Source organism: Aphis gossypii, chromosome 1, assembly GCF_020184175.1.
Source record: "Aphis gossypii isolate Hap1 chromosome 1, ASM2018417v2, whole genome shotgun sequence".
Lineage (NCBI taxonomy): Eukaryota > Metazoa > Arthropoda > Insecta > Hemiptera > Aphididae > Aphis > Aphis gossypii.
The window spans coordinates 67,240,996-67,268,692 of NC_065530.1; the positions used below are offsets into that span (position 1 = coordinate 67,240,996).

General features: G+C 25.9%; 2 protein-coding genes and 1 long non-coding RNA gene across 4 annotated transcripts in view; 1 reads left to right on the forward strand and 2 right to left on the reverse strand.

Moving 5' to 3' along the window:
• Nucleotides 1–8,910, forward strand: part of LOC114125036 (allatostatin-A-like) — a 28,502-nt gene extending 19,592 nt beyond the window's left edge. Inside the window, exons 2-3 of the mRNA XM_050196975.1 lie at nt 4,288–4,752; nt 7,768–8,910. Coding sequence (XP_050052932.1) covers nt 4,294–4,752; nt 7,768–8,109 — 801 coding nt within the window. The 5' untranslated portion in view covers nt 4,288–4,293 and the 3' untranslated portion in view covers nt 8,110–8,910. The remainder of the gene's footprint in view (nt 1–4,287; nt 4,753–7,767) is intronic.
• LOC126548910 (uncharacterized) lies at nt 40–2,559 on the reverse strand. The gene is made up of 3 exons (XR_007603029.1): nt 1,820–2,559; nt 1,458–1,499; nt 40–362 (listed from the first exon to the last, which is right to left on the reverse strand). It is a non-coding gene; the product is annotated as an uncharacterized LOC126548910 (long non-coding RNA).
• A 7,510-nt stretch (nt 8,911–16,420) lies between the features above and the next one.
• On the reverse strand, nt 16,421–27,142 carry LOC114125037 (uncharacterized). 2 transcript variants are annotated; one of them, XM_050210723.1, is made up of 8 exons: nt 26,980–27,142; nt 26,468–26,591; nt 23,810–23,964; nt 22,388–22,527; nt 21,479–21,781; nt 18,279–20,723; nt 17,433–17,471; nt 16,421–17,364 (listed from the first exon to the last, which is right to left on the reverse strand). In XM_050210723.1, the coding sequence occupies exons 1-8, from the start codon at nt 27,036–27,038 to the stop codon at nt 17,273–17,275; spliced, it is 3,357 nt and encodes a 1,118-aa protein (XP_050066680.1). In that variant the 5' UTR covers nt 27,039–27,142; the 3' UTR covers nt 16,421–17,272. The 2 variants fall into 2 exon arrangements, with proteins under 2 accessions (XP_050066680.1, XP_050066679.1); XM_050210722.1 differs by having other exon boundaries at nt 26,456–26,591.
• Between the last annotated feature and the right edge of the window lie 555 nt (nt 27,143–27,697).

Consider the following 27,697-nt stretch of genomic DNA (forward strand, 5'->3'; position numbering starts at 1 on the left):
TAAATTCAACAAATAAATATTGAATTATTGGTTCCTATTATATAATCTTGATTTAAAACAAAGATAATTTAAATTTTAAATTTACGTAATTGTGTAGCCACATTTTTGAGACTTGTTAATGGTTGAATAACGTCCATCAAAAAATGATGAACAATAAAAAAAATAAATATGACTAGTGATTTCCATCGTATTGTGTTTATCTTGGATTTGCACGTTTTGTTCAGTGATTGTTTCGCTTCAATGATGGTGTAGACCAATCAACCATAATGACGCATTGAAGATAAATCCTTTCCAAATGTTATAACTTTCGCCTTGGTAGAGATAAAACTTCACAACATTTCTGATTTTGGTTTTGGTTAATTCTAATAAATAATCAGAAAAGTTTTAAAACAGTATAATAAAATTGTAGGTAGGTACTTTAAATATTAACAATAGTGATTCCAAATGCAAACTATACGTTTACAATATTATACAACTTTTTTGATTTAATAAAACTCCGCAATTGAATAATTTTGAAATAAATTTTATAAATTTTATAATCGACAAAATGTATTCATTATTCATTTGTATTTTTTAGGTCGTCAAAAATATCTAAATATTTAAATCTCGTACCTATAATAATTATAGGATATTATATATACTATATATTATATATTATATAATAGATGTAAAAAATATTATTATTATGAAATATAAGCTAGGTAACCACCTATTTAAAATAATTATTTTTTTATGATACAGATTTAACAGAACTTAAAATATATTGATATGTTACATTTAATGTATCATGTATAATGGCGTACTTTAATTTTAGCTTAAGGCATACTTAATGAAATAAAGTGAACACGCATTACAAAATATTAATCATCAAATTTTCATTTAATCTTTCACTGCAGATTACTTATTCCATTATTCATAATTCCATATGGACACAGTCATAAAAAAATCACATTAATTACAGCGAGTGTATAATGTGAAAAAGACACATTCTACTTCAGTTTTCATTTTACAGTTTATACTGTATAAAAATTACTTATAAGATATTTAGTGTCACATAATTTTCAATAACTTTTTTTGTGAAACAAACATTATTCTAAATTGAGCTGTTAATATTAACGTAATAATACTCTTTTCTCTTATGTTATAAATTAATACTATACAAATACAAAAATTTAATATTAATATTATGTAATGGTTGAATATTCTGGTAATTTATATTATAAATATATATATTATATACAAAATTAAGATCTTGAAATATTATGAACACAATGTATAATATAAATTCACTGTGACATTATAAATGCATATTTCCTTTTTGTATGTACCTAAAGGATGCCTTAACTACTTTTACCAGTTATACCCTTATCATCTAACCAATTATTTCGGTTGACATTGTCTTAACAATGTATATTATTTAAACGTTCTTACTAAACTATAAAAAAGAACCGACGTACCTAATTGGCGCTTTGATGCCAACCGCAGAAATCAGCGATAAACTGAAAACAACAAAAAAAGGAGCATACTATTTTAAAATTTAACAAATGCAAGTGATAATTACTCGTGATAATTTATATAAAATAAAATCTACCATAAATATAATATGAAATAATAATAATTTATGTTCGTTAATATATTATGGATATGAATATACACAGTATAGTACTATAGTAAATATTATTTAATTAAAGTATTACGATTACTTTGTAGTACTAGCTGCAGATATTGTTATTCGTTTATCTGATATTGTCATTAGGATTAATGTTACAATAATATATTTAATAAAACATAATAATAAATTGCTAGCGGTTATACGTACTCTGTTCGACATATATCGCATGTACATTATACGTAGTTTATCAAAGCTGTTTGACAAGAAAAAAAATCATCAAGAAATCTGTTCAAAATATACAAATGTCGTATTTGCGTTTTCCTTGAAAGCAAATCGTCTCGATCTAACTGAAACCTACACCGTAAGTTTGTATTTTATGGTCTATTTTCAAACTTATCATTTCAATTGTCGTGTAGTTTTCCACTGTGTTATTTTTTTCCTCTTGTTTATTACTCATGTCGAGTAACCAAAAAATAATATGACTTTGTGGGTAGTGGCTTTATATACATGTATATTATTTTTATACGACACCTCATCATTTATTCGCCTGGCAACAAGGAAAAACATGTTTTCGTTACTGCCACTCGGGGAAAACATATTCGCCAACTGCACTACATAATATGTGACACCACTTTATATATTTTTTTTTTTGCGATTTTGCGTTGTCCTCCGAAAGATGTTCAACAATATCAACATTAATATCAACAAGTGATAAGGATATCGCAGCATTTAGCGATGATTATAATTAATTTCTACCGTGGTGAATAGTCGTAACAAAGTTAATTTATTCTGTCAGCCTATTTAAATACCCCCAAGGGACAATTTTCCATATAAGCATTATTTCCCGGACCGATAACAATAAAGAACTAATGAAACTTCATTGTCTTCTCCCATTCAATGGGTTCTGTTTGTCGGCTGATAATAATTTTCAATATAAACATCACAAATTCAATGGCCTTATAAACATAAAAAATAAACACTATTGCGTTTTCTTCGTAATAATGAAAAATGTGATTTTTTTTACTCATAAACATTTTAACTTTTCGACATAGTAAATTCATTGGTTACAAAGCAAAACATTTTAAACGATTGTTTAATGTATTCCTATAATGTAGAAATTATTATCAAATTAAAAAGTATATGTAATTTATACAATTAGATTCAACTATAACATAGATAATAAAAATATGAACATGAAATATACTCTTTTCCTTATCAAAATTAAATAAATTTTAAATTATGTTATAATTTATTAATGATTGAATTTAAATAACTAATTCTTAAATTATATTGTGTATATTTGTATCATATACACGAGTATGATTATAATTTTAATTTAAGTAACCCAAATTCCAAATTAAACAAAATTGTGTGAATTATCTTTTAAACTTGTGAGTAATACAATTATTAAGATCCCTCTTTTTAACAGAAATTTTTATGTACTTTTTTTCCTCACTGAAAACATTTTCTTTTAAGTTATACTCCACATATATAAAAATTCTTTTTTATTCAACGACCAAAATACATAGAAAATGGGTTATGGGCGGAATAATAATGAAAACACTTTAACGAAACTAACGAATTCTAAAACTGTGGTATGAAAATATTTTTAAAGATTTTTTTTTCTTATTTATACATTTTATTTTAAAAACCTACGAATACACTATGTACAAAATATGAGATTTATAAATATTCCTCTTCATTTAATCGTTTTATAATAAACTTAAAACTTCAATAGTAAACACTTTATGTTCTTCCGATTAACAATAATAATAATAATAAAAGAACACTTTTATAATGCAAAAAAATATAGTATAATGTGTATATATTTGTTTTTAATATATAGTATATTCTATCTACAGTCGATAACTTTTTTTAAAAATATATCAGTTTCAATAAAAAAAATGGTTGAATAAATAATTTTTAAAGTTAAGTAAAAATAAAACTTTTTATTAGTTTCATTAAAATAAAATTCCAAAAGTAAAAAAAAAAAAAAACAATATTGTAAAAATGTATAAATATTTTCCTGTGTATATTTCAAATGAAAATTCAATTTTGAACGTAAGTAGGTATAGATATAATAAACTATATTCTCCGTAGATAGGTACTTATTAGATTATACATTTAAAAATCTTGTAAATTACTAAGCATATTAAGCCTAACTTAAATTAATATATCCTAATAGATATTTATCAATAATATAATATACAGAATTAATTTTGAATATAAGAGTCATTTCTTCATTTCTTATATACCTACCTATTTATTTATATTGTATACTCTACCGTGTACACTTTTGGTATGTGTAAGAGTTATCAATAATCAATGTATGTAAGAATTTTTCATGTATTTTAAAATCTCGTGGCTAAAAAATTAAAATTTATTACCCATAAATTATTATACATCTTAAGAAGTCAAATAAATTTACCTATGGTTTCTTTTTTATTTAAGCGTTAAATACTAAAAATCTTTTGTGTTAATACAAATAACTAATTAGCAAGTTAATTTCGAACCCGACATAAAATAATTCAAATTAAATAAATTACATAATTTATAAAACAATAAATAATTTAATGTAAAGCCCGATATCAAAATTAAAACTAAATATCGAAGCCAAACTATAGAAGCGAAAATTAAACCATAACTTGATTTTTATTTTACTTTTTTTTTTTTAGGACAAAATGCATCATAGTTGTTGCATGTGGATTTTAGTGATCGCAACAGCGGTATGGACGGATGCAATGGCAGGACACGAAGACAAAGTGGGGATTAAAAGTCAACAGGCGCAGCAACAGCAACAATCCGATATTATGCAAACAATGGCGGACGGTCATCCGTCAATGCATATGACGTCTCCGGCAGAGAGTTATTTCAACGATCCGCTGGGTCCGTTGGGCTATCTGGCCAAACGTGCTCACAAGCAATACGGATTTGGACTAGGCAAACGTCTTTACCGGCAATATGAGTTCGGGTTAGGCAAACGGTCGACGTCAAAGCAGTACGGATTCGGTCTGGGCAAACGGGCTGCGCTCAAGCAGTACGAGTTCGGCTTAGGAAAACGGGCTTCGCCATCATCCTTCTATAGTTTTGGTCTGGGACGGAGAGCTACGCCACAATACAATTTTGGAATCGGAAAACGGGTGAGATCGCATAAGACATTGCAAATAATTTGTTTTTTTTTTTTTTTTAATAAAAACTACAATACTTTAATGATTCGTTATTTTGACACGAAATAAAAATAAAGAGTGAATGAAAAGATAATGATGGTATGTTATAACAGAAAAAAAATTATGAATGCGCCTATATGGGTCTTAAATTTTATTTTCAAAATCTGAACTTAATTTTATTTGTGTATGTGTGTGTGTTTTTTTTTTAATTTTAAGTTGGTAAATATTAGTTATAGCAAGAATAAATTTCTGAATCCCTTAAAGTTTATTAAGTCAAGTGAGAGATATTTAAAGAGATACGATAACTCTGAATTCAATTAATTTTAAACTGTAATCGGGAAAATACAAAATTTTTAAATAATAAATATTTCATTTTTGGTACAATTATGCTTGGACATCAAATTTATTTGATAGCAACCAATGATAGTTTTCAATCATATCAAAATTAGAATTACAATGAGTATCCTCATTTAAACGATATATTACCTATAGATGGTACTGTAAAAAATTTAATTTATAGTTAAAATTATTCAACAAAACAAATTAGTCTATTTACATTTCTATGGCATGGGTGAAGGATGAAGATTTTTACTAATTTATGCATTAACAAATTAGAATGTTTAATAAAAGTATGCAAACTAGTTATTATTGTGCAAATCGCAATATAATATATGCCTACGGTGTACATGATACTTATTCTAGTCAATAATAACAATTGATCGTTATACTTTATTATAATATATTACTCATTGTAAGTACTAAGTATTATAATATATATTTTCCGATAGATATGTAGGTACTAAAAATATGGACAACAAGATTTTTATATTAACGGTTTTGACATGTGATTTATTTTAAGAAAGTAGGCAGCCTAATGTAGTTTTAGCTGTAGTGTAACTTCATAATAATTATGTCTTATGTAGTTGATATGAGCTTATTTAGACTAATATGTACTTAATCTTCATAAAATATGTCCCATGTACTAATCCAGTATAACGTTTAATGCTTTGAAAACAATTTAAGTTGGTAAAATGAAAATAGGTTTGCTTTAACCAAAGTTAATTAAAATGTTTAACCTAACTATATATTTTTTTAAATAAGATAAAATGTAATATTTGAGTTGTTTTTATTTCTACAATTATATTTGAAGCACTTTTCGTTGAATTAATTAGTCTCGTGGATCTTAAAAGTGACAAGAAGAGAAAATTGAATCGTTTTTTGATTAAAATTTCAATTAAGTAGTTTGCGGTAGTAATTTTGCATCTTAATCATTCGACCATTAATTCGCAGCTGAAAATAAAATAAACAAATATAATATAATTCAATCATACAACTGCTGAAAATATATTGATAATTAATATTAATAATAATTACGGTTTAATTTATTCCAATTTTCGTTTATAGTAAACTTATTAAAGAGCACATACTACCTATATTAAATCATTAATACTACATACACTATACATACTTACATACTGTGTATACAAATACAATTTTGTATTAAAAGCCGTCATAATTCTATGATATACTATATAATAAGTAATAACTTACCTTGATGCAGTTGCGTTTCAAGACGAATACCACGATATACCATTTTATAACAGGATATTATATAACACGCATTGTACTTTTATGGATGTTTTTATCATCATAGAATGACGCCCTGCCACTATAATAGTATAATGTATTAATATATAATGTAGTTCATAGACATATCAGATATATAGATTATAATTGAGATCTAATAATTACACCAGAATTTTGTTTTAACCATACACTATTATAGGAGAGAAATAAGTCAAATGCCGTATTAAAAACTAAACTAACTTACTTATATCCTAACCGTTTTTTGTTTATTTTTGTACTAGACGTTAATATCGGTTATTAATCGTGACCAATTTATTATTAATTTTTGTTATATCTACTTACAACAAATTAAAAAGCGCTTTTGAATAAAAATAAAATGTACCTATGTATAATAATTTACAAGTAAAATTAATCCACGGATACTAGACTGGAAGGAATAAAATGTATATTATTATAAAATCCAAGCTATAGCAGTGTTAAGACATTATATACATAGACCGACAATAATATTATGTTGAATAATAAATACAAATTCGGATTAAGGAGAGAGAAAGAGGTAAAATGGAGTAGATCTAATGATGCGAGTATGCAATAAGAATTCTGAAAACAGATTTGGATTTGTCACAGTGTACCTGCTTGAAGTCGACTTTCTCACATCTTTGATATTTTATGTCTAAAAGGTTACATAAAGACAGATTTTGAATTCTATTTTTTTGTTTTTCTATTCACTTTGATGTGACTTATAAAAATAAAATAGAAACGCGGAAGAGTCGATCTCGAGTAGATCAAATGACAAAATATTCAAATCTTTATCGCGTTATTAAATACGTGAGAATATAATATATAACGCGTCGAGCAAAAAACCCTCCCAATCCCCCTTGACTGTGTTTTTATTTTTTTTTCTCCCCCAGGCCTCGTCAACGGAAATAATCCGGACTCGGCTAAATTCGAATAATAGTATGCAGACGATTCTCGATAATTCGAATTTCAAGGAAGGTAAAAATTAATTCGACTTATTTCGAGATACAAATATTGCATTGAGTGTATAGGAGTTCTGTAGGGACAAAAAAAAATTCGAGTCATCGAGACCGGCCGACTGTATGATATTGTAATATTTATACTTTAAGGTTATTTTGGGTAAATAACGAGCGTGTAACTAGGTATATAATATTACCCTGAGCTAGAGGGTATCCACACCGGTGGTCCTCCCTCCTCGCGCCATTTCACGTTATGTTTTTCACTTTTATTATCGAATTTACTTATTGTATTGTATGTAAATATTACAGATTGTAAATATTCTATAAAAAAAAAAAAAATAATAATAATAAAAAACTATTTAATATGATAATATACCTATACGTCTTTGACCGTACGTTTGATACGAGATTGTAACGCCAACAGGTGTCGCAGCCGTCGTTCTTAAACGTGGACGATCGGGAATCGGACTACACGTACAACGACTTGTCGGAGGAGAGGAAGAGGACGGCCGACGATATGGGTCACGGCCAGCGGTTCGCTTTCGGGCTGGGCAAACGAGGTGCGGGGGCGGAATGGGAAGACGGCGACGGCGAAGGCGACGACTCGGCGCCCATGTGGCACCCGGCCGTCAGACGGGCACGTCTACAGTACGGATTCGGACTTGGCAAAAGGGCTGACCGCGACTATGACGCCGCCGCGGGTACGGAGTACGCGGATTCGCTACAATTAGCCGACGACGTCGCCGCCGCTGACATCAATAACTAAACAAAAATAACAAATTTTCACCCAAACACACACACACACACACACACACACACACAGACAAATACAATATATACACAAGCGAACAGCCCCGTAAACGTATTATAGGTGGAGATTAGTTTGTTTTTTTTTTGGGAGGGGGGAGGGACTTAGCCTCTCGATACGATTTTCTTTTTTTTTTTTTTTTTTTGATTTTAACGTTTAACAAATATTGTTATATTTCATAACGTCCAATACGGTATAACGATCTGTTAAACTATACCGCGGTGTATGGTATTTTTGGCCCGACTATTCCCAAACCGTCTCTCGTCTTGGAAATAAAATAAAATGTATTTTATCAGAAGTATATTCGAAAACTGCAATTAAACAGTTCAACATATGTTTTTGGTTTTTTTTTTTTTTTTGTTATTGAAATATTTTAATGTATCTGATTTTTGTTAACTTTCATTAAAATAATGACGTGTTGTATCATCATGATTCATGTTTAATTGTATAAAATAACCAAAAGCCAATTAAATATAATATAATATAATATAATTATACTTATAATAAGAAAGGGAACATATAAACAATTGAAACATAGTGGTTTTCGTATTTGTTTGCATTTTTAAACGAATGATTCATTAAAAAAAAAAAAAAAAAAATTAAGCCCCACTAATATTCGATTAAATCTCCACCTATGAAACATTTACAATCATGCATAATGTTTTATAAAATTCAGTATCTACACTCAACTCACAGAAACGTATTATTAAAAAAAAACTAATAAAATTACAATAATAAAGAAAACAGACCGACGATTTATTAATGATTTGTTTTTCTTACAGTGCCAAATTATAATTATACCATAATATTATATTGTGTGTGATTTTACACACGTAAAACTCCGTTTGCTTATTATTATTAAATACGATTATTTAGTATAGTGTAAGATTATGTCTAGCTATTTGCGATTTATGTTGTTATATAATATGAAGTGGATTTTACGGATGGATTATATCTAATGGGTTAAAATTACTTGTATCATTGATAATAGATAGTTATCCATACACCAATAATATTGATTTTTATGTAATGAAAATTGTACGTTTCTAAAATGCAAATGATACCACATACTTACAGGTTTTACTTCGCGCTTCCCCGTATCAGTTGTTTGGCATAATTTAAGGGCAATACCGCAACGAACGTAGATACAGTGACAGGAATTATTTAAATTATTTTAATGGTCATTATCATAAATGGGATGTCATTAAATTTTAACATTAACAGTGATGAATCGTAGTTTATTCAAAATAAACATATTAATATTATGTTTAGATATGAGTAGGTATAATACATTATATTATTATACTCCTAAAATCAACGTTATTTTCTCTCTACTATATTATGATTTTTCAAAGCCAACTGATGTCTTGTCTCCAACAATTAATGAAATGTTAAAAGTCGAATATGAAAAATTCAAATAAAATGCGTATTTTTTTATATACAAAGATTCTGTAAAATTCCAATCGAAATAAATTCATATCCTCTTAGTAATATAGTTTGTGAATCACATTTTCCTTTTTTTTCTTCTCTTTGTATTAATATGATATTGTTACATTTAGTTATGCATGGCTTATTGAAATTGTAAAATATACAAAATTCAGTAATGTAAAATTTATCATATAAAGGTCTTAACGTTAAATCTACACCTAATAAATATATATACATGTATATATATATATATATTTATGATCATATTATACGTTTATTTAAATATAAAATATAGTATTATAAACCTTATCGCTTTAAATATGACAGTTTACGAATAAATTATATACTACAAATTTATATTTAATTAATAAACTATAGTAACAATTTATCTACTTATATTATCAATATAGACTATATTCAAATAAAATATTATTTTATAAATACACTTTTATAATTGCACTACTACTTACATATTGTATTAACCATAACATTAAACTAGGATTATAAAATAACTCAAATAAAAATAAATCTCTTCCAGAAAATCACTTTTAACAGCATAATACGTTTCTAGATATAAACATCCTTATTTATTTTTTCATTAATGTATCCGATTAAAATATGCCAAAATATTAATTAATTTCCCATTACAGCTGTATATTTAAGATTTACATTGTTTACTATTCAATTTATAACCATTTTTATTATTTAAAATACCACAAAAATTCCTAATATAATTGTATTATGAACATTTGTTTTTCTCTTTCCTAACTATGATTTAAACAAACATATATTATTTTAAACATTTTCAATATATGAAAGGAAAATTCAAATACTAGTGGCTGACGATTAATCACTCGTATTTCATCGCTACTTGAAAGTTTCAGTACAAACAAATTAATAGTTCATGTTATTGCTTTAAATTTTTAATTTAAAACAACGGTAAAACATCGAATTTATAAAACTTTTTGAGGTGGAGCTTAGTATAGTATAAATTATCTCCTTTATATGAATATAGTATAATAAACAATCAACAAATATATTAAATAGTAAGTAATCGAAAAAATAAAAGCATAATTTTAGCAAAAATTTTCAAACATTGCTTAGATATTTTTAAATAACAATCACGAAATTGAACATTTTACTGAAAAATTCTAAAAATATCATTAAGAATATATGATGTAAATTAGTTATTGCCTCTTCAAAGTTCCGACCTTCTTGTATATAGAGAAGAAAAGAACATCAAATGTAAAAGTAACATTATTATTAACTAACAGAATATATTTATTTATTAAAGTGTTATACCTACTACTACCTAGTAACGACATGAGTGATCGCCATGTATACAAGAAATGTTAATAAAATATTACATAAAACCCAACATTTAAAGTTATATTTTTTATAGGCAAATTGTGAAATATTAATTTTATTTAATTCTTTGAATAGTAACACAATATTCACTATTTACTAATGATTCAGAAAAATAATTACCATATGCTTGTGAAACTTAAAACATTTTATGTATACATATATAGGTTACTAATACAGTGATGTGTATTCCAGTAAAATAATTGTACTGCTATAATGAATATAACCTCACCTATTCAAACAAATTTACATAAAATTCCTAAAATATTATTTTACAAAAGATACAATTTAAGCTTGCTACGGTACTAAATATGCTGAATTAACCATAGTAGAAACAAATTCGATAAATAAATAAATACATAGTTAAATTAATAAAATTATAATGATTCTGATATCAAAATAAAATACTTTGTATATTGTTAACATTAATAAAACGCATAAATTATTTTAGTTGTAGTGTGACGTTCAAAATCATAATAAATATATAAAAAATTAATATGACAATGATTATTTTTTGTTAAAACAAATTTACTTAATATTGAACAAATGAACTCAACAGAATTAATTATTAAACGATGTACCTAGGTTTTAGTAAAATACTAATTCGTATAAAAAATAATAGTATACAATACTTAGATACTATATTGAAATAATAAACAAAATTTAATTTACTACAACACCAAGATATTTTTTTTAAGGAACTCACGATCAAAATAATTTTATACATACCTGATGGCTGCGGAAAGATGTTAAATTTCATACAAATGACAACGACTGTGAAGACTTACGCAAGGTGTCCATTTAAAGAAGATGTAAAAGTGTCTTTGTTTCCAAAAATGCATAGAACGCTTTTCCTTTTAAACCATTATAGTTTTGAGTACATATTCCATGCATAATAAAAAAAAAAAATAAAAATAAAAAATGTATAAAAAAAAAACGTATTTATTAAACACAAACCTATATTGATGTATGGTATTCAATAAAAAAAATGTATTGATAAGTACAGTGCAAGTATCCAGTATAAAATGTTTTCAGAATATTCCGAACAGATAAGGAATGGTGAAATGTAGGTATTTGTTGCCATTATGTTAACATACATGATTAATGAAAATAGTGTTGTACATTACGTACCTAATATCATAAGTTTGCGATAAAAAGAAACTAACTATTAACTACCTATTTATGTATTTATACTATATTTCGAGTTTTATTTTTGTTATGAAGGTAATAAAATTATTTTGAATCGATAAGATACACATTTTATTTTATACTTATTAAGAAATTTTTTCAAAGCTTAGTCCAACACTTGCCATTGAATATTTATAAATCTATTTTTATTTAAATTTTTTATAACGTAGTACACTAACGTTGAATAATTGGACATGATGTTAAGTGCATCGAAATTAAAGGGGATCTTATTGAACAGGTTAACAACTCTCGTAGATGAAAATTGATTTTCAAAATAAAGTGTAGGTATTTGATTCTGATTATTTTACAATATAAAATGCTGTGTTAATTAATTCATGTATGTTAAATGACATTAATTAATTTTCACCTTCACTCCTTTTTATCTTGTTGAGTTCTCATACAAATTGATATTATATTAAATAATTTATTTAATAGGTGACTTGATCATAAAAAACGAACAAGTTCAAAACACCATTTAGTATGAAAATTTTTCAAAAATACTATTTAAGCATTTATTTTTATATTCACTCATTGTGAATATCATTTATCCTAAAAATTATTTGAATGAATAAAGATTTTTGAAAAAGAAAAAAAATCTTTAATACAAATATAGTTATATTACAACTATACTGACTTTATTTATTAAGAAAAAACACTGTATATATGTTTATGTACCTACCTATATTTTATTATAATCCCATCAACGAAGAGTTAATTAACCAAAGTAACTATATTATATAAGACATATAGTACCTATACGCTTTACAGATATACCTAACACTTAATAATACTGAACTTGAATTAATTTATGAAACAGTAAATTTCTGTTTGTTTTCATTAAACATGACCATTTTTAAAATTAATTACTTATTCCTGCTTCTTAATTTAGGCCAATAAGACGCAGGATTTCATATAAATAAATATAATGTGTTGCGTCATTATTAAGCAATGAAAATTGTTTTTAACGAAAGACGTGAATATAATTCAACTCTTATCCTCAACAAAGCTTCTAGAAACAGGTAAAATCTAATAATTAAAACAAATTATATTTTTGCCAAAATTTAATTAACGACTATTTAAAAAACATTTTATTTTCAATCAATTTAAATATAAATCTTAACATTGCATTAAATTAATTGAAGGATATAATTACTGTTATATAAAGACCATAGGTTGCAGCGAGGTTTTGAAATGAAAACACTTAATTTTGAAATTGTTCCTTTAATCATTTACAGAAAAAATAAATTAACCTTATGACTCAGCGGTGTCAGTTTTGTTCATGGAAAATGATCAATCGCTGAAAAATATTTTTGTTGCACAAATATATGAACATTAAAAATATTTATGAAATTCTTATAATAAAAAATAATAATAAATATGTACTTATATAGTCATTGTTTATCAAAATAGTAATTCTATTCCTGAAATGCATTTTAAAAAAAACGTCATTATTTATTATTATCAGATGCCAGAAAAATGAATCCACGTCAGTGGTATATCAAAATTGTCTATTTAGGACGCCGTTTAATTTTTTTTTTTTGCACTATTGAAAATTTGAAATTTTTCGTTAACGAAAGGTAACATTGACAAGTCCTGGACCACGGCCAATGAATTGGCTGTTATATAATTAATTGTATCCAATTCTTTCTGTTTTATTGTTAGACAAGATTTTTTTTAAGAGTTCAATAATGATTTCCGCTGTATAAACTTTCCTATCATTTTTTTTTTTTTTTTAGATAAACAGTTATTTCAAAATACATATCTAGGTATCGTACGGATTTACAATGGACCTATATATTTGGCAAAGTTACTTAAAAGTTAAAATAATATAGCACGCGCAATCGTATCGTGCCCCATTTTTCGTTGTACCTACCTAGGTGGCCAGGTACCTACCTTTGGACTCTGGATCACTCAACTCGCCCATAATCCATCTTAACCTATTTATAAATTAGATATCTATACACAATAGCTAATTAACTGCCTATTCGTACGATTTGAGTCAATGACGTATTTAGAATTAATTTGAGAGGGGAGATATGACTAAAATAGATAGGTAGGTAGGTACTATAAATTTATTATAACTTTATACCTAATATATTATACATAGGACTCGGATATTGAAGCATAATAAGCAACAAAAAAATCACACAATTGTTTTAAAAATGCAAAATAAGGCATATTTATTTAAAAAAAAAATCATTAACAAAAAAGCACGACCAAAAATTAACATGAACTATCTAATAGTTATAAAAATGAATGAAAACAAATTGAAAAATTAATTTAAATTAAAAAAAAATATATTTACCATGTATTTCCCTAAATTACAGGAGTGAAACTGAATCTATTGTCTGACAGAATATTTTTTACGTGGAAAACGAACTCTCTAAATCTACTGAAGTGATCGGTGCATACTTCATACAAGAGGTTTAAAATTACAACATTAAATTTAAATTTTGAAATAGTCGATATCGATGTTCCAAAATCCAAATGTATGCCGTTCTACCTCCTAAACTTTTAATGTGTTATATATGCTCTGTTATATTGTTGTCTGTCTGTAACCTAATATTAAATATAAAATTCTTAGATGTACAATTAAAAAATTTTATGGATTTCTTGCAACAAAATAATTTGTACTTTTTTGAAATTTCGATGAATATTAAAATTCTAACTTTCATCTCTTATAAAAAAAAAATATTTTGATTGTAGATTCTTGATTTTTCTTAATTTAAAATAAAAACAACTTATGAAGAGCATTGTATTAAATTTTCAAGCACTTCTATTCTGCGAATAATTTCCAAACAACATTTTCAGAAAAAAAAAGTTATACCTATAAAAGTTCAAAAAGGAATAGAAAATTTTTTAAAATTCGATCGCTTATTGCTTATAGAATATCATTTTATTAACATTTGATGAGTATTGTTATTATTTATTTGTTTTCAAGTTATACCTAACTAAAAAACAAAGTCGATCTTGTCAAAAATTGGATTTGTTTTGAAAATTTCCGTTTTTCCTTATTTTTTTAAGAGATTTTTACTTTTAACCCTTCAAAACACTTACTGAATCAAATTTTCAACCAAAAACCTGCTCCTAAAAGATGAAGGTACCTTTTAGACTAATTATCATATTTACAGACACGTTCACACAGTACACACACACAAAACAACACACCACTGTAAAATCAATACATTTATCGCTCCACTCAGAATATTAAACAATATTGTAAAAAAGCATATTATCAACTAACTAAATTTTGATGCTTAATTAATTTTATGTACCTAAATATATACATATATATCCAAAGTCGCGGTCGCGTCACAGAGGAGCTAAGTAAAAAACAAAAGAAATCAGCGCGCGAGTAGATTACACGAGAGAAACAAGTAGGTAGGTAACCAACTTGTATTCAACCTGTTATTTTCGACGAAAATCATGTCGTCTACCACTTTACCCTGTAGCCCGAACTAGGTAATGAACCATTTAAACATGTATAAACTACACTCGGTGATTTGTCATCGCTGTAACTCAATGGCATCAGATCATTAAACATGTATTATCCGATATCTTAATAAATGGGTTAGATGCGATGATTCTATTATTTATTACGACCGCTAGCCAAGTGCTGCTAAAGACGTATATATAATCATTCTCCAGAAGGAATTAAAACTTTAAATTTTAATTATATAATAATATACCTCCCCTCTCCCGAACAAATACAAGAGTTAACTATATTATACAAAATTGTAAAATTGTGATTAAAAAATGAGTGATATCGCATCAAAATCACTCCGTGTAAAGAAAACATCGCTAAATAAAAAAAATCACTTAAATTATAAAAGTTGTGATATCAAAAATTAGCTAATTTCATAAATTCATTAATATAGAAGTATTTATAACTGTTTGTATTTGAATATTTAATATACATTATTATTATATGACAAAAGTCATCAATGTATAACAATAATATAACAATAACATATTATGTTCTATTCTTCTATTTCAATTTGGATTTTATCTGGTCAAAATTGACATTCTACTTCAGCTATTTGTTGCAAGACAAATTCAAAAAATTCAACTATACTGGCCCACACATTTTATTTTTTCAGTTACTATATTATTAAATTAAATATTCTTTATCTTTTACTTTAATCTCCATCCACTAATTATTCATTAGGTACCAACTTCCTCGTTACTAAGATATTACTAAAAAATATAAAATCATTCGATTATCTTTACAATTCTAGTTCAGTGCATTTCACAGCTAAAAAAACATAAATAAATAAAAAAGAAAATATAGATTAAAAAACATAACAAATTTTACATATATTTACATGTGATAAAATTATCAAAAGTAGATGTGGCAATATTAAATCTTACAATTTTTCAAATGTAATAGCTTACACTGATACACAGATGAAAAAAAAATACTTATAACAAATTAAAATCTTAACATTTAAATTTATTATTTATACAAAAGCATACAAGAAACAATAATAACTTTTTAAGAATTTACAATATAATACACAAATATTTTATTTAAAAAAACTAAATATGAGTAGTTTGGAAGATATGTTTAATAAAACTTATAAAGTTATAAATGTATTTATAGTTATTAAGTTTTTGTTTGTTTGTTTAGTCTCAAAAAAAATTGTATACAATTATTGAAGCAGATGATTTTAAATGACATGTAAATTAATTAGTATAGTTGGAAAAGTTAAATAACTCAAATAATTATTACATACAATGTATAATTTGTACACTGTGATATTAATAATTTTTAAAATAAATATTTGATTACTTGAAGTACAATATTTATAAAATAAGCAAGTCAATAAGAACTGTACTACCAAACAATTCAAATAAATATTAAAAACTAAATTAAAACAGATACTTGCAAATTAAAACAAATTAATACTGCAAAATAATAAATGATCCATAGAAGTAATAACATAATATTTTGTTGATAAATAATTGAAATTTGAAATTGTTTTTAAGTATATAAATTTAATTTACATCTCTAATTTACTGTGATCGTCAAATTGGTGTATAAGATATACTACAGTGTTTTTGTATTTTTGAAGATGAAATATTGAAACTCTTTAAATTGAGAGTATTTTAATAAAAAATTGAAACTATAATTATTAAATTATTGTCGTCTTCTAACTGCTTTAGCTTTACGTCTTTCGCCGGCAGGAGCTGTTCCCATGGAGAATAATGGTTGACTTGATCCTGACATACCTTTATCAAACAAAGAAAATTATTAGTTAAATAATGTAATTTTTTTTTAATTGCTCACTTAAACATACCAGTTGTAGACATTGGAGGTGATCCAAAACCAAATGACCCTATAAGAACAAAATTAATTTAAATATTAAAAAAATGCAACAGTTTACTTACAATAAGAGTATAGTTAAATAATAATAAATAATTAATATGAATAAACTACTAATGAAATATGTTAAAAAACAAATTTAGTAGTAAACACTAAATATTTTCATAGTTAAATAATGTATCTTTAGTATATATTACATAATACATACAATTATCAATTTAAATTTTAAACTATCTGTCTTTGATCTTCAATTAATAAAATAATAAAATGATAAAATATTAAGGATCAATAAAAATAAATAGAATAAGTACAAAAAATAATTACACCTAATGTACGTAATGTATGTAAGACTCAATACTTATAGTATACATGTTGGATAAATGTATACTAGATTATAAACTAACATTCAGTTCAATTAAATATAAGCTATAACAAATAAATTATAATTTATATATTTTATATGTAAAATAGTCAATTTAGAGCCACTTTCCATCAATTTTTTTTATGAATTCAGCACATTGCTTATAAAATAGTAAACTCATATTTGATCTAGGTTACAATCCTTGAAAGCCGAGAGATGTCTGAACCAAATAACTTAAAAGTTATAACTTTATGTTATAAATTTATTATATAAGTCAAAGACATATGTTCTAAAAAATTATAATATAAATATTATTATTAATCGTATATATTTGTAAAACCTGCTCAATTTTACAAGAACACATAACTCACAAATTTACCATTTTAACCAAAACATAATATATGTACATAGAATAAATGTTAGCATAGAAAATAATATAAAAATTAAAATAGTATATACCTTGGTTTGGTTGTGTTCCTCCAAACTGTGGTGTTGATGGGGCTTGGCCAAATTGGAATGGTGAAGTTGTTGTAGATGCAGCGTTAAAACTAAAAGCACCATCTGGTTTAGTAGGTTGTGAATTACTGCCAAAGGCAAATGTAGATGAACTACTAGGAGCATTGCTTGCACTACCAAACTGAAAACTTTGATTTGTTCCAAATGTATTAGGTGGAGATGAAGCTACACTACCAAATGTAGGTGCAGCATTAGGGGAAGTAATGTTGCCAAATGGAGAGGGTTGCGATGGTTGAACAGTACCAAATGTGGTGGTTTGTTGAGGTGCTGAATTACCAAAGCCACTAAACCCAGATGTAGCAAAGGTATTTGAAGCTTGACCAAATTTTACTGGACCATTATCAGCTTTATTGGCACTAAATTGAAATGCATTACTTGTTTGAACTGTACTTCCAAATTTGAATGGTTCTGTTGTTTTCTCGGTATTATTTGTAAATTGTAATGGTTGGTTAGAAGAAGGAAATGTAGTTCCAAAAGAAGCAGGTTTTTCATTTCCTCCAAATTTAAAGGGAGCACTTGTATTTTGAGATCCAAAAGTTGAAGTTGGAAACTGGGTTTTTGTTTCTTCTGTTTTCTGAGCATTAAACTGAAATGCTGGTTTATCAGAGGCTCCAAAAGCTGGAGCAGTTGTGTTGGAAGTGAATGGAAAAGAGCTACTTGGAGTCTCTGAAGGTTTATCACCAAGTTTTGATCCAGAATTATTAAATTGAAAAATGGGATTTGCTGTATTACTAGCAAAACCCATGCCAGAAGCTGTTGGTTTGTTATCCGCTGTTTGGCTACCAAAAACTAATTTAGGACCCTGGTTAATAGTAGATTGAGTAACAGAAGTACTAAATTGAGGTTTTGATTGATCTGTTGTAGACACTACAAATGCCGATGTTGGCAAAGCACCAAATTGTAATTTAGGTGTTGTTTTTTCAGCAGTACCATCATATTTAGGAGGATTACCAGTAGGTGAGGTTATGTTATTTGTATTACCAAAATTAAAAAGATTCTTATTTTGTGGATTTGACCCAAAAACTACACTTGTAGATTCTGTTAAGGGTACACTATCAGCCTTTGGAGGACCAAATTGAAATTTTACAGAATCAGTAGATTTTGAATTTTCTGTAGATTTTTGATTATTACCAAACGAGAATAATGGTGTAGATGTTTGATTCTCTGATCCTTTCGTAACTTCAAACTGCAATTTAGGAGTTGTTTGATGAACATCTGTGTTTGATGCACCAAATTGTAATACAGGAGTTGAAGACTTGTCATCAACTTTAGATACACCAAATTGCATTATAGGTGTTGATTGTTTATCGTCAACTTTAGGTGCACCAAATTGCATTATAGGCGTTGATTGTTTATTATCAACTTTAGGTACACCAAATTGCATTATAGGTGTTGATTGTTTATCATCAACTTTAGATGCACCAAATTGCATTATAGGTGTTGATTGTTTATCGTCAACTTTAGGTGCACCAAATTGCATTATAGGCGTTGATTGTTTATTATCAACTTTAGGTGCACCAAATTGCATTATAGGTGTTGATTGTTTATCGTCAACTTTAGGTGCACCAAATTGCATTATAGGTGTTGATTGTTTATCAACTTTAGGTGCACCAAATTGCATTATAGGTGTTGTTTGTTTTTCATCAGATTTAAGTATTCCAGATTGCAATACAGGCGATGGTTGTTTTTCATTATCTTTAGGCGCACCAAATTGCATTACAGGTGTTGATTGTTTTTTATCAGCCTTGGGTGCTCCAAACGTAAATGATGGTGTTGCTTCTTTCTTTGAATTATCTATTGACTTGTCAGGAGTTGTGACAGATTCACTTGGTTTAGATGCTGCAATGGTAAACTGGAATGATGGTTTATCTTTGTCATTATTAAAGCTATTTTGTCCTTCATTTTGCAAATTTTTATTTGTTTCTGGAGACAAAATAAATTTATTTTGTTTATTGAGATTTTTTATAGAACTATTTTGCGTCTTAATGGAAAATGTATTATTAATAGATTCTGGTGTTTTATTATCAATTACTTTCTCATCAACTGCATTAGTCTGTTTATGATTTTCTTCAACAGATGTTACTGTAGAAGCTATTGGACTACCAAAACTAAATTTTAATGAAGTGTTATTTTTGTTTATTTCACTTATCTTAGGTGTATTCTCAGATGATTGAAGACCAATTGTTTGTGACATTGAAGACTGTACTGTAGATGTTGTAATTAATGTAGCACTAGATGAAGTACTTGACACAATAGACACTACATTAGTTACTGCTGGTGGTGTTTCATTAAATGTGGATATTTTAGGTAATGGTTCACAAGCAGCTGAATCAATAGACTGGTTGCCATTTTTCACATTAGACTTATCATTATGTTCAATTGAAATAACTGTAAACAAAAAAAAAATGTACTTAGTATCATTACTTTTTTTGGTGTTAAATTTATAAATCTTAAAAGTTATAAGAAATATTTTACTATCACAAAACATATAATTAAATATTTAGGTAAAAGATTATTTTAAAAATTACATCATAAATTTATAAATAGAAACATAGGAAAGTTGAAAATGTTTTTTTTATATAAATATAATACATAATAAAGTACTTAACTGATGATGCATAGCCATTATGAGTATTAAGTATAAGAAAAACTGAAAACTTTTAACAATAATGATTTCTAGTATGTACAATTTAAAGCAAACTAAAAATATCTTAGTTATGTTATATATTATTTTCAAGTCTACATATTATTTTTTTTGAATGAATATTATTTGATCACAAATAAAGACATGGATAATTATTTTTTTATTTTCTATAAGTTAAAAAAATTTAAAAGAAATTGGTTTCAATTATTTTATAGTAATTCAATAATTTTTAATCCTCTGTTTACTAATTGTTTATTTTATTATAGTTATAATAATATTTTTGAAAAGTGAATAATTGATTATTACGTAATGTTTAAGATCCTATTATACTTTTTTCACATATTAAAAACTTAAGTAGGTACCTAACTATGATATTATCTGTCTAAAATATAATAACAAAACAGTGTCATTTCTAGTTTATATTTAAGACTATTAAGAATTATATTAACTATATTTACAAATAGTTATTATTAAAAAGACTTAGATAAAGATATGTTACCTTTTTTCTGAGCTTTTTTCTTTTTTTCTTCAAGCTTTTCAATACTTGTGTACGGTATAGGATCAGTATCTTCAAATACTTCATCAAGTATACTTTTCATACATATTTTTTTAATGATCTGAGTTTTACCACTTCTGTTAAATATGCGACTTGCTGCAACTGTTACTAAATCATCAGACAGGTCAGTTTCTGTGGTTTTGTCACTTTTGTTGGAAGTATTCTGGTCATTCTGAAGTAAGACAGTAGATCCACAACATGTGCAGCTTTTACAATGTTTACGCTCTGGTGATTCTTCTTCATGGTCTAAAACATAATAATGGTTATAAATTACATATAGGTTTATTTAAAGAGTATCTTAATAAAAACTAAAATATTTAATTGAATTTATGATAAAAAAATAAATTTATAGTTTTAAAAGCTTAATTAATGTCAATTCAATAACTAACAATAAAAATCAAGAAATATCAATTTATTTAAAAAAGATACATATAAATTAAAAAAAAAAATTATATTTTAGTATATTAGAATAATAATGATTATGACATTACAAAGAACACCCAAAATCAAAATATGTGTATTTTATTAATTATTACACTAAATACTAAATATAATTGTCATTGGCAGTAATAACAATAATAATATTCTTTATTATTCTGATACCTGCACTCTTCCTATACTCACTCCTACACTTTTACTATTGCAGTTTTGATAGACATGAGTAAGATACTAATACACATCCCTCCCCCCCCCCCCCCCCCCAAAAAATATATATACATAACACTGACACTTTGTTTAAAAGATGACAATACTTGAAGGTATGATATTCTTTTAAATATTTGATATTTAAGTATTTAGAGTTATTCAAATATAAAGTAGTAATTTTTAAATATTTAATATTGAAAAAATTACCTGATGGATAAGGTCGTTTTTGACCAGGCGTTAATAAAAATTTGCTAGAACTATAAGAGCTCAATATTTCATTATTCCGAGTTCTAGGTTTCTTCTGAGGATGACATATATTTATTCCAAAATCTCCTTGTCTTTTAGTTCTAAAAAAACAAAAATATAAAAGAAAAATATAATAATAAATGTTGAATAAAAAAATAATTTTAGTATAGATTCGTTTTATTTATACTAGACAGCAATAATTATACAAATTATGGTATGGTTTGAGATTCCAAGACTAGACAACTCTTAATCCTAATCCAAGGTGGTTACAATCTTTTTAAATGGGACATTTTGGAGTCAATAAAATGTGACTATGATAAAGTACAAATGGTACACAATATTACACACTTACCCCAGGATCAAATTTGTTGGAGGCGTTAAAAATCTCCATAAAGTAAAACTGGAAGTAATAACATGGTTGGAAAATTTGGAATTATAATTATTAACTTTTACTGTTTTTAATTTAATTTTTAATTTATTTTACCTAGTTCTTATGTTAGTTATTTATTCATATGTTTTGCCATGTTATAAATTTGTATAACTATTTATTCCATTTCATTTTATTCTATATTTTGTTTATTTACATTGATATTGTGTCATAAGTAGGACCCAGACTTAAATGCTTTAAAAACTTCAGAAGTATGCACCGATGCTTTTATTCTGTAGAAATATATCTTATAAAATAAAAATATGCAAAAAAAAAAATTGATTAAAAAAGTCTTTTATTTATGATTCACAAAAATCTACTCAATAACACATTACTACAATACTACTTGTCCCTGTAGGTCTCAGATAAGAATAACGACTTTGTCAAATTACATGGACTAAAAATATAATTATAAATACCTAAGTTATTTTAATTAATAAACAAAATATTGCACATTAAGTATTAAAAACCGTATATATGCAATAAAAAAATGGTAAAATACAAAAATATGTAGTACATGTCGAAAAATGCAAAATAAAACTTTGTATTTCAGATCTACTGACTTTAATTTAACCTTGTAGGTTACCTAGCAATTTTTTGGACTATTAAAAAAAAAACATGCAAACGCATAAAAATCTGAGCCCTAGTCATAAGCAATAATAATAATAAAACAAACACAAATTATTGATGTACTCGTATTACTATTTTATAAATAAAATAATTAATCATTGAAAATAACATTAAATAATAATTCTAATTGAAGTATAGCCAAATATATTTAACAAACATAAACAAAAATTATTATGTAAAAACACTTGTGGTATGATGTTTATAAACTTAGTTTTTGATTATTATGTAACATAATACTACTTTGGACATAAATTTACTGTAATTTTTCATTTATTAAACATACTATTACTACTTACTAGTAGTTATGATTATGATAATATACATACTTTTTGTTTTCTACATTAACACTTGAAGAATTTGTTACGGTTGGTATAGGTTGATTGAATCTATGATTATGTCCATTCATCACCATTACACGGTCAGGTGCATTAGATTCACTTATGGTTCTTCGACGTCGATTCACAAATGCATCAACACCACTCTTTAAAATTTAATTATATTTAGTTATAAAAAATTGTATTTATTAATATAAATATATGTATTATTGTGATTTTAAATAACAGGAAAATCAATATCTTGTTAACTTTGTTTTACGCATATAACTTTTTTATCATAAACATGATAAAAAAAAAAAATAATTTAAAATAATTATCATTTAAAGTATTTAATATTATTTTACTATAGTTTATAAAGTTTTAAGGTAGCAGTCAAAGTCTGGTCTTTTTTTTACATGCAATCCTCCATCACTATACAGTTGCACTATCAGAAATGTATTCTCTAGAATAGCGGTTCTCAACTTGTTTGTATTCACGTACCACCTATACAGTTTAAAAAATTTTATGTACCACCTGACCATTTTTTTTGCTTTTTTTTTTGGTTATTAATAATGTATGTGTTTATGTTTTTTATAAAGGGAGATTTTCTTCGAGTACCACCTATGACCTATGGGCCTTCCACATACCTTTAGTGGTACGCTTACCACAAGTTGAGAACCGCTGCTCTAAAACACAAAGAGCTACAACTAATTTTTGAGTGTGAAATATTGATTTGTTTAAATATTATGTCAAGTTGTCAAATAGTATGCGGACTATCAGCGAACGCGTTCTACTGGCAGTAGCAGGATGAAGTCTATCTGCGGCCAGCCTGTTTTACACAGGCTTAAGTTTAATCTCTATAGATTACTTAATCTTTATAGTCTTCTACTTAAGGGCTTTCAATAACACTACTTGGATATTTTGTAAAAGTAAGGGTTTAATCTTCAAACGCTCAGTGCGTCACTTATTGCGCTATACTACAATTTATGCACAGTCATATACCCAATATGTTTGCAAAAAGTTTTTATTTAATTATAAGAAGTAACAAATCAACCATAATTTTAGATTCTGAGTGAAGCGAAGAATATATTGGTTTTACAATAATGTTTATTTCTTTTTTTTTTTTTTTTGTAAACACTTTTTCTCCTCCTAAACTTGCTCAAAAGTATCAAGTGTAGCATCTTTTCTGAAAGGTAATGTTCTTGAGCTAATACTTTAATGAAGTTATTTTTTGATTTTCTCAATAGTTATTTAACACCGAGGGAAAAACACCGAAAAATTAAACCAGGATTTTGATTTCTATCGCTTTGTTTATCACCATAGAAACAAATAATATTAAAATATTTAATGAAATAAAAAATATTCTTTCGTCCACTCAGGATCGTTTTTTTATCAAATGCAATAATTGCATTCAAATCAAATACTGCAAAATTACACTATCCTGTCCGAGGACCGAAAGGACGATATGGACAAACTTCCTCCACCATAATGCTGAACTACTTTTTTTTAATTATTAATTTTTCTTTTTAAATTATTTAAAAAAATGATATAATATTTAATTCATTTATTTGAGGTAGACCACATACTATATTAGTACATTTCCGGTAGATTGCATACTAGGTGACAACTATTATCTAAAAATAATTTAATATCAATTTAAATTTTAATTTTATTTGTTAAGTTAAAGAATAAAAAAATACAAAACTAATATGTCAAAAGTATTTTCCTCAATAATTTTTGCAATAGGTCACATTACGCAAGCATTACTCAAAAATCATTAAAAAAAAAAAAAAAATGTACATAAATGCAAAAAGAATTCAATTAATAAACCACAAAAACAAATAGTGTGCTAATAACCTCTTAAATAATTTTAAAAAAAAACTATATGACTTCAAAACAATAATAAATATGTAAAATTAATGGTGATCCATAATTGTAATTATTTGAGATACTGAATCAAAAAATGATTTTTTAAAAGCACAATCAAAACACAAAAAAATATATATAAAAGCAAAAGCTGCTAAAAGATTAGATGCCTTCTGAATATAATACAGACAAAATACTAAAAATTTATTATTGTTAAGACTTTTTTAGTTAACTGAAAATCTGAATATTTATATAACTTAGAAGTGTTAAGAATTTCATTTTGTTCTATATACTCTCAATAGTCAATATATAGCAGACCAAGTCAAAAATTATAACTATGAGATGGTAAGTTTAAAAATTTAAAATTTAAAATGCATAGTTTGCATATTTAATATTTTCTAAAAAAATTGTTTTTATTTTTCTTAACCTATATATTTTAAATAATATTGGATATAACTGATATACCTAAGATTCAATACTATTTTATATAGGAAATTGCTGTTATTATCGCAGTTAAATATTAATTTGACAACAACAACACAATATGCATTTTATCTATATTGCGCTAATATGTCAAATATTATTTTATTGTCAATAAATTATAGTAATAGCCTTATACGGGCTTTAAGAACATACTTTTATTTTAGACTTAAGTTTGATCAAGTATAATATAGATACTGTTAAACTAATTAAAACAATTCTAATTAAATTATGTATCTAACGGTAAAATCAAATATTAAAATCAATTTTTTTTTTTACTCTTAATTATGTAATATATACTAATTAAATTACCTTATATATTACCTCTTGTCGAGTTCTTTTTCTCACTCCAAAATTATCTAATGTTTCCATCAATTTCCGCTTCTTATCATATATGTCTCTTGATGTATTACTGCCATTAATTATATTGCTTCCGTTTATACTGTTTCTAAAAAATACAAATTAACTTAACATTTAAAAATAGGAAATAAATATTTACAATACTAATAAAATCATAAATGTAATACAATTAACCTACTCATTTAAATTGTAATGTTTTTAATTATTTTATGTAAGGTTCCGTTATTTTGTTGAGTGGTGATGATATTTATTAGATAATATTAAAAATGATGTTCGTAGAATAGAAAATTACAATAAAATATTCTATAAAATAGATTTAAATAAAAAATAATTTAGTAATAAATAGAATAGAAATAAAATTATAATAATAAAAATATAGCTTAAAGTTTAGTGTTAACCAATTTATAATTTAGATTTTATAGTTACTAACATTAAACATATAAATAATATAATGTTAGGTAGTTATTGTTACTTACTCCAAAGTATAGGATGTCGATAAATTTGATACATCAGTGTTTGGAGTTGTTGACCTCATTTCCCGAGCTTTTTGAGCTATACGAAAACTAAATCCAGGACTAGTTACTGTTTCTTTACAATTGGATCTAAAAATAAAATAAAATACCTATTTATTATCATTAATTATTTACAAAAATGAAAAATAACAAATATCATCTTTGTAACAATATTTACAAGTTGTTAATAAATACTTAAGAGAACACATGATACAAAATTTATCTCAGTATTGCATAATATTATTTAGTACATATTTGTTTATTATTGTAATACTAAGCCATAAAAATGTAACATATTTCCCTCAGGGAACCTTATATTAGCAGATTTTAATCTAAAATACACTTCATTTTTACAATTTTTTACACTTTTTAACTCCCTTCTGAAATGAGTTTTGAAAAATAATTTCTTAATGGGTTGCTACACAATAAAACAAAATTACTAACCAAATTGCATACTTGCATCTTCAGTGTTTCATGTGAATATCTTAGTACAGCGAATGGTTACCATATCAAAGTAATAAATTGTATACAGTACAATGGCAGGGTAATAACAAACAAGTCCATACCTTATTATTATATAAATACCCTTGTAAATACCTACCTATGTTTAATTACAATTTCTTTATAATTATCATACTATAGTAAAAAAAATACTAAACATACAGTGTTAACTCAACCTTAA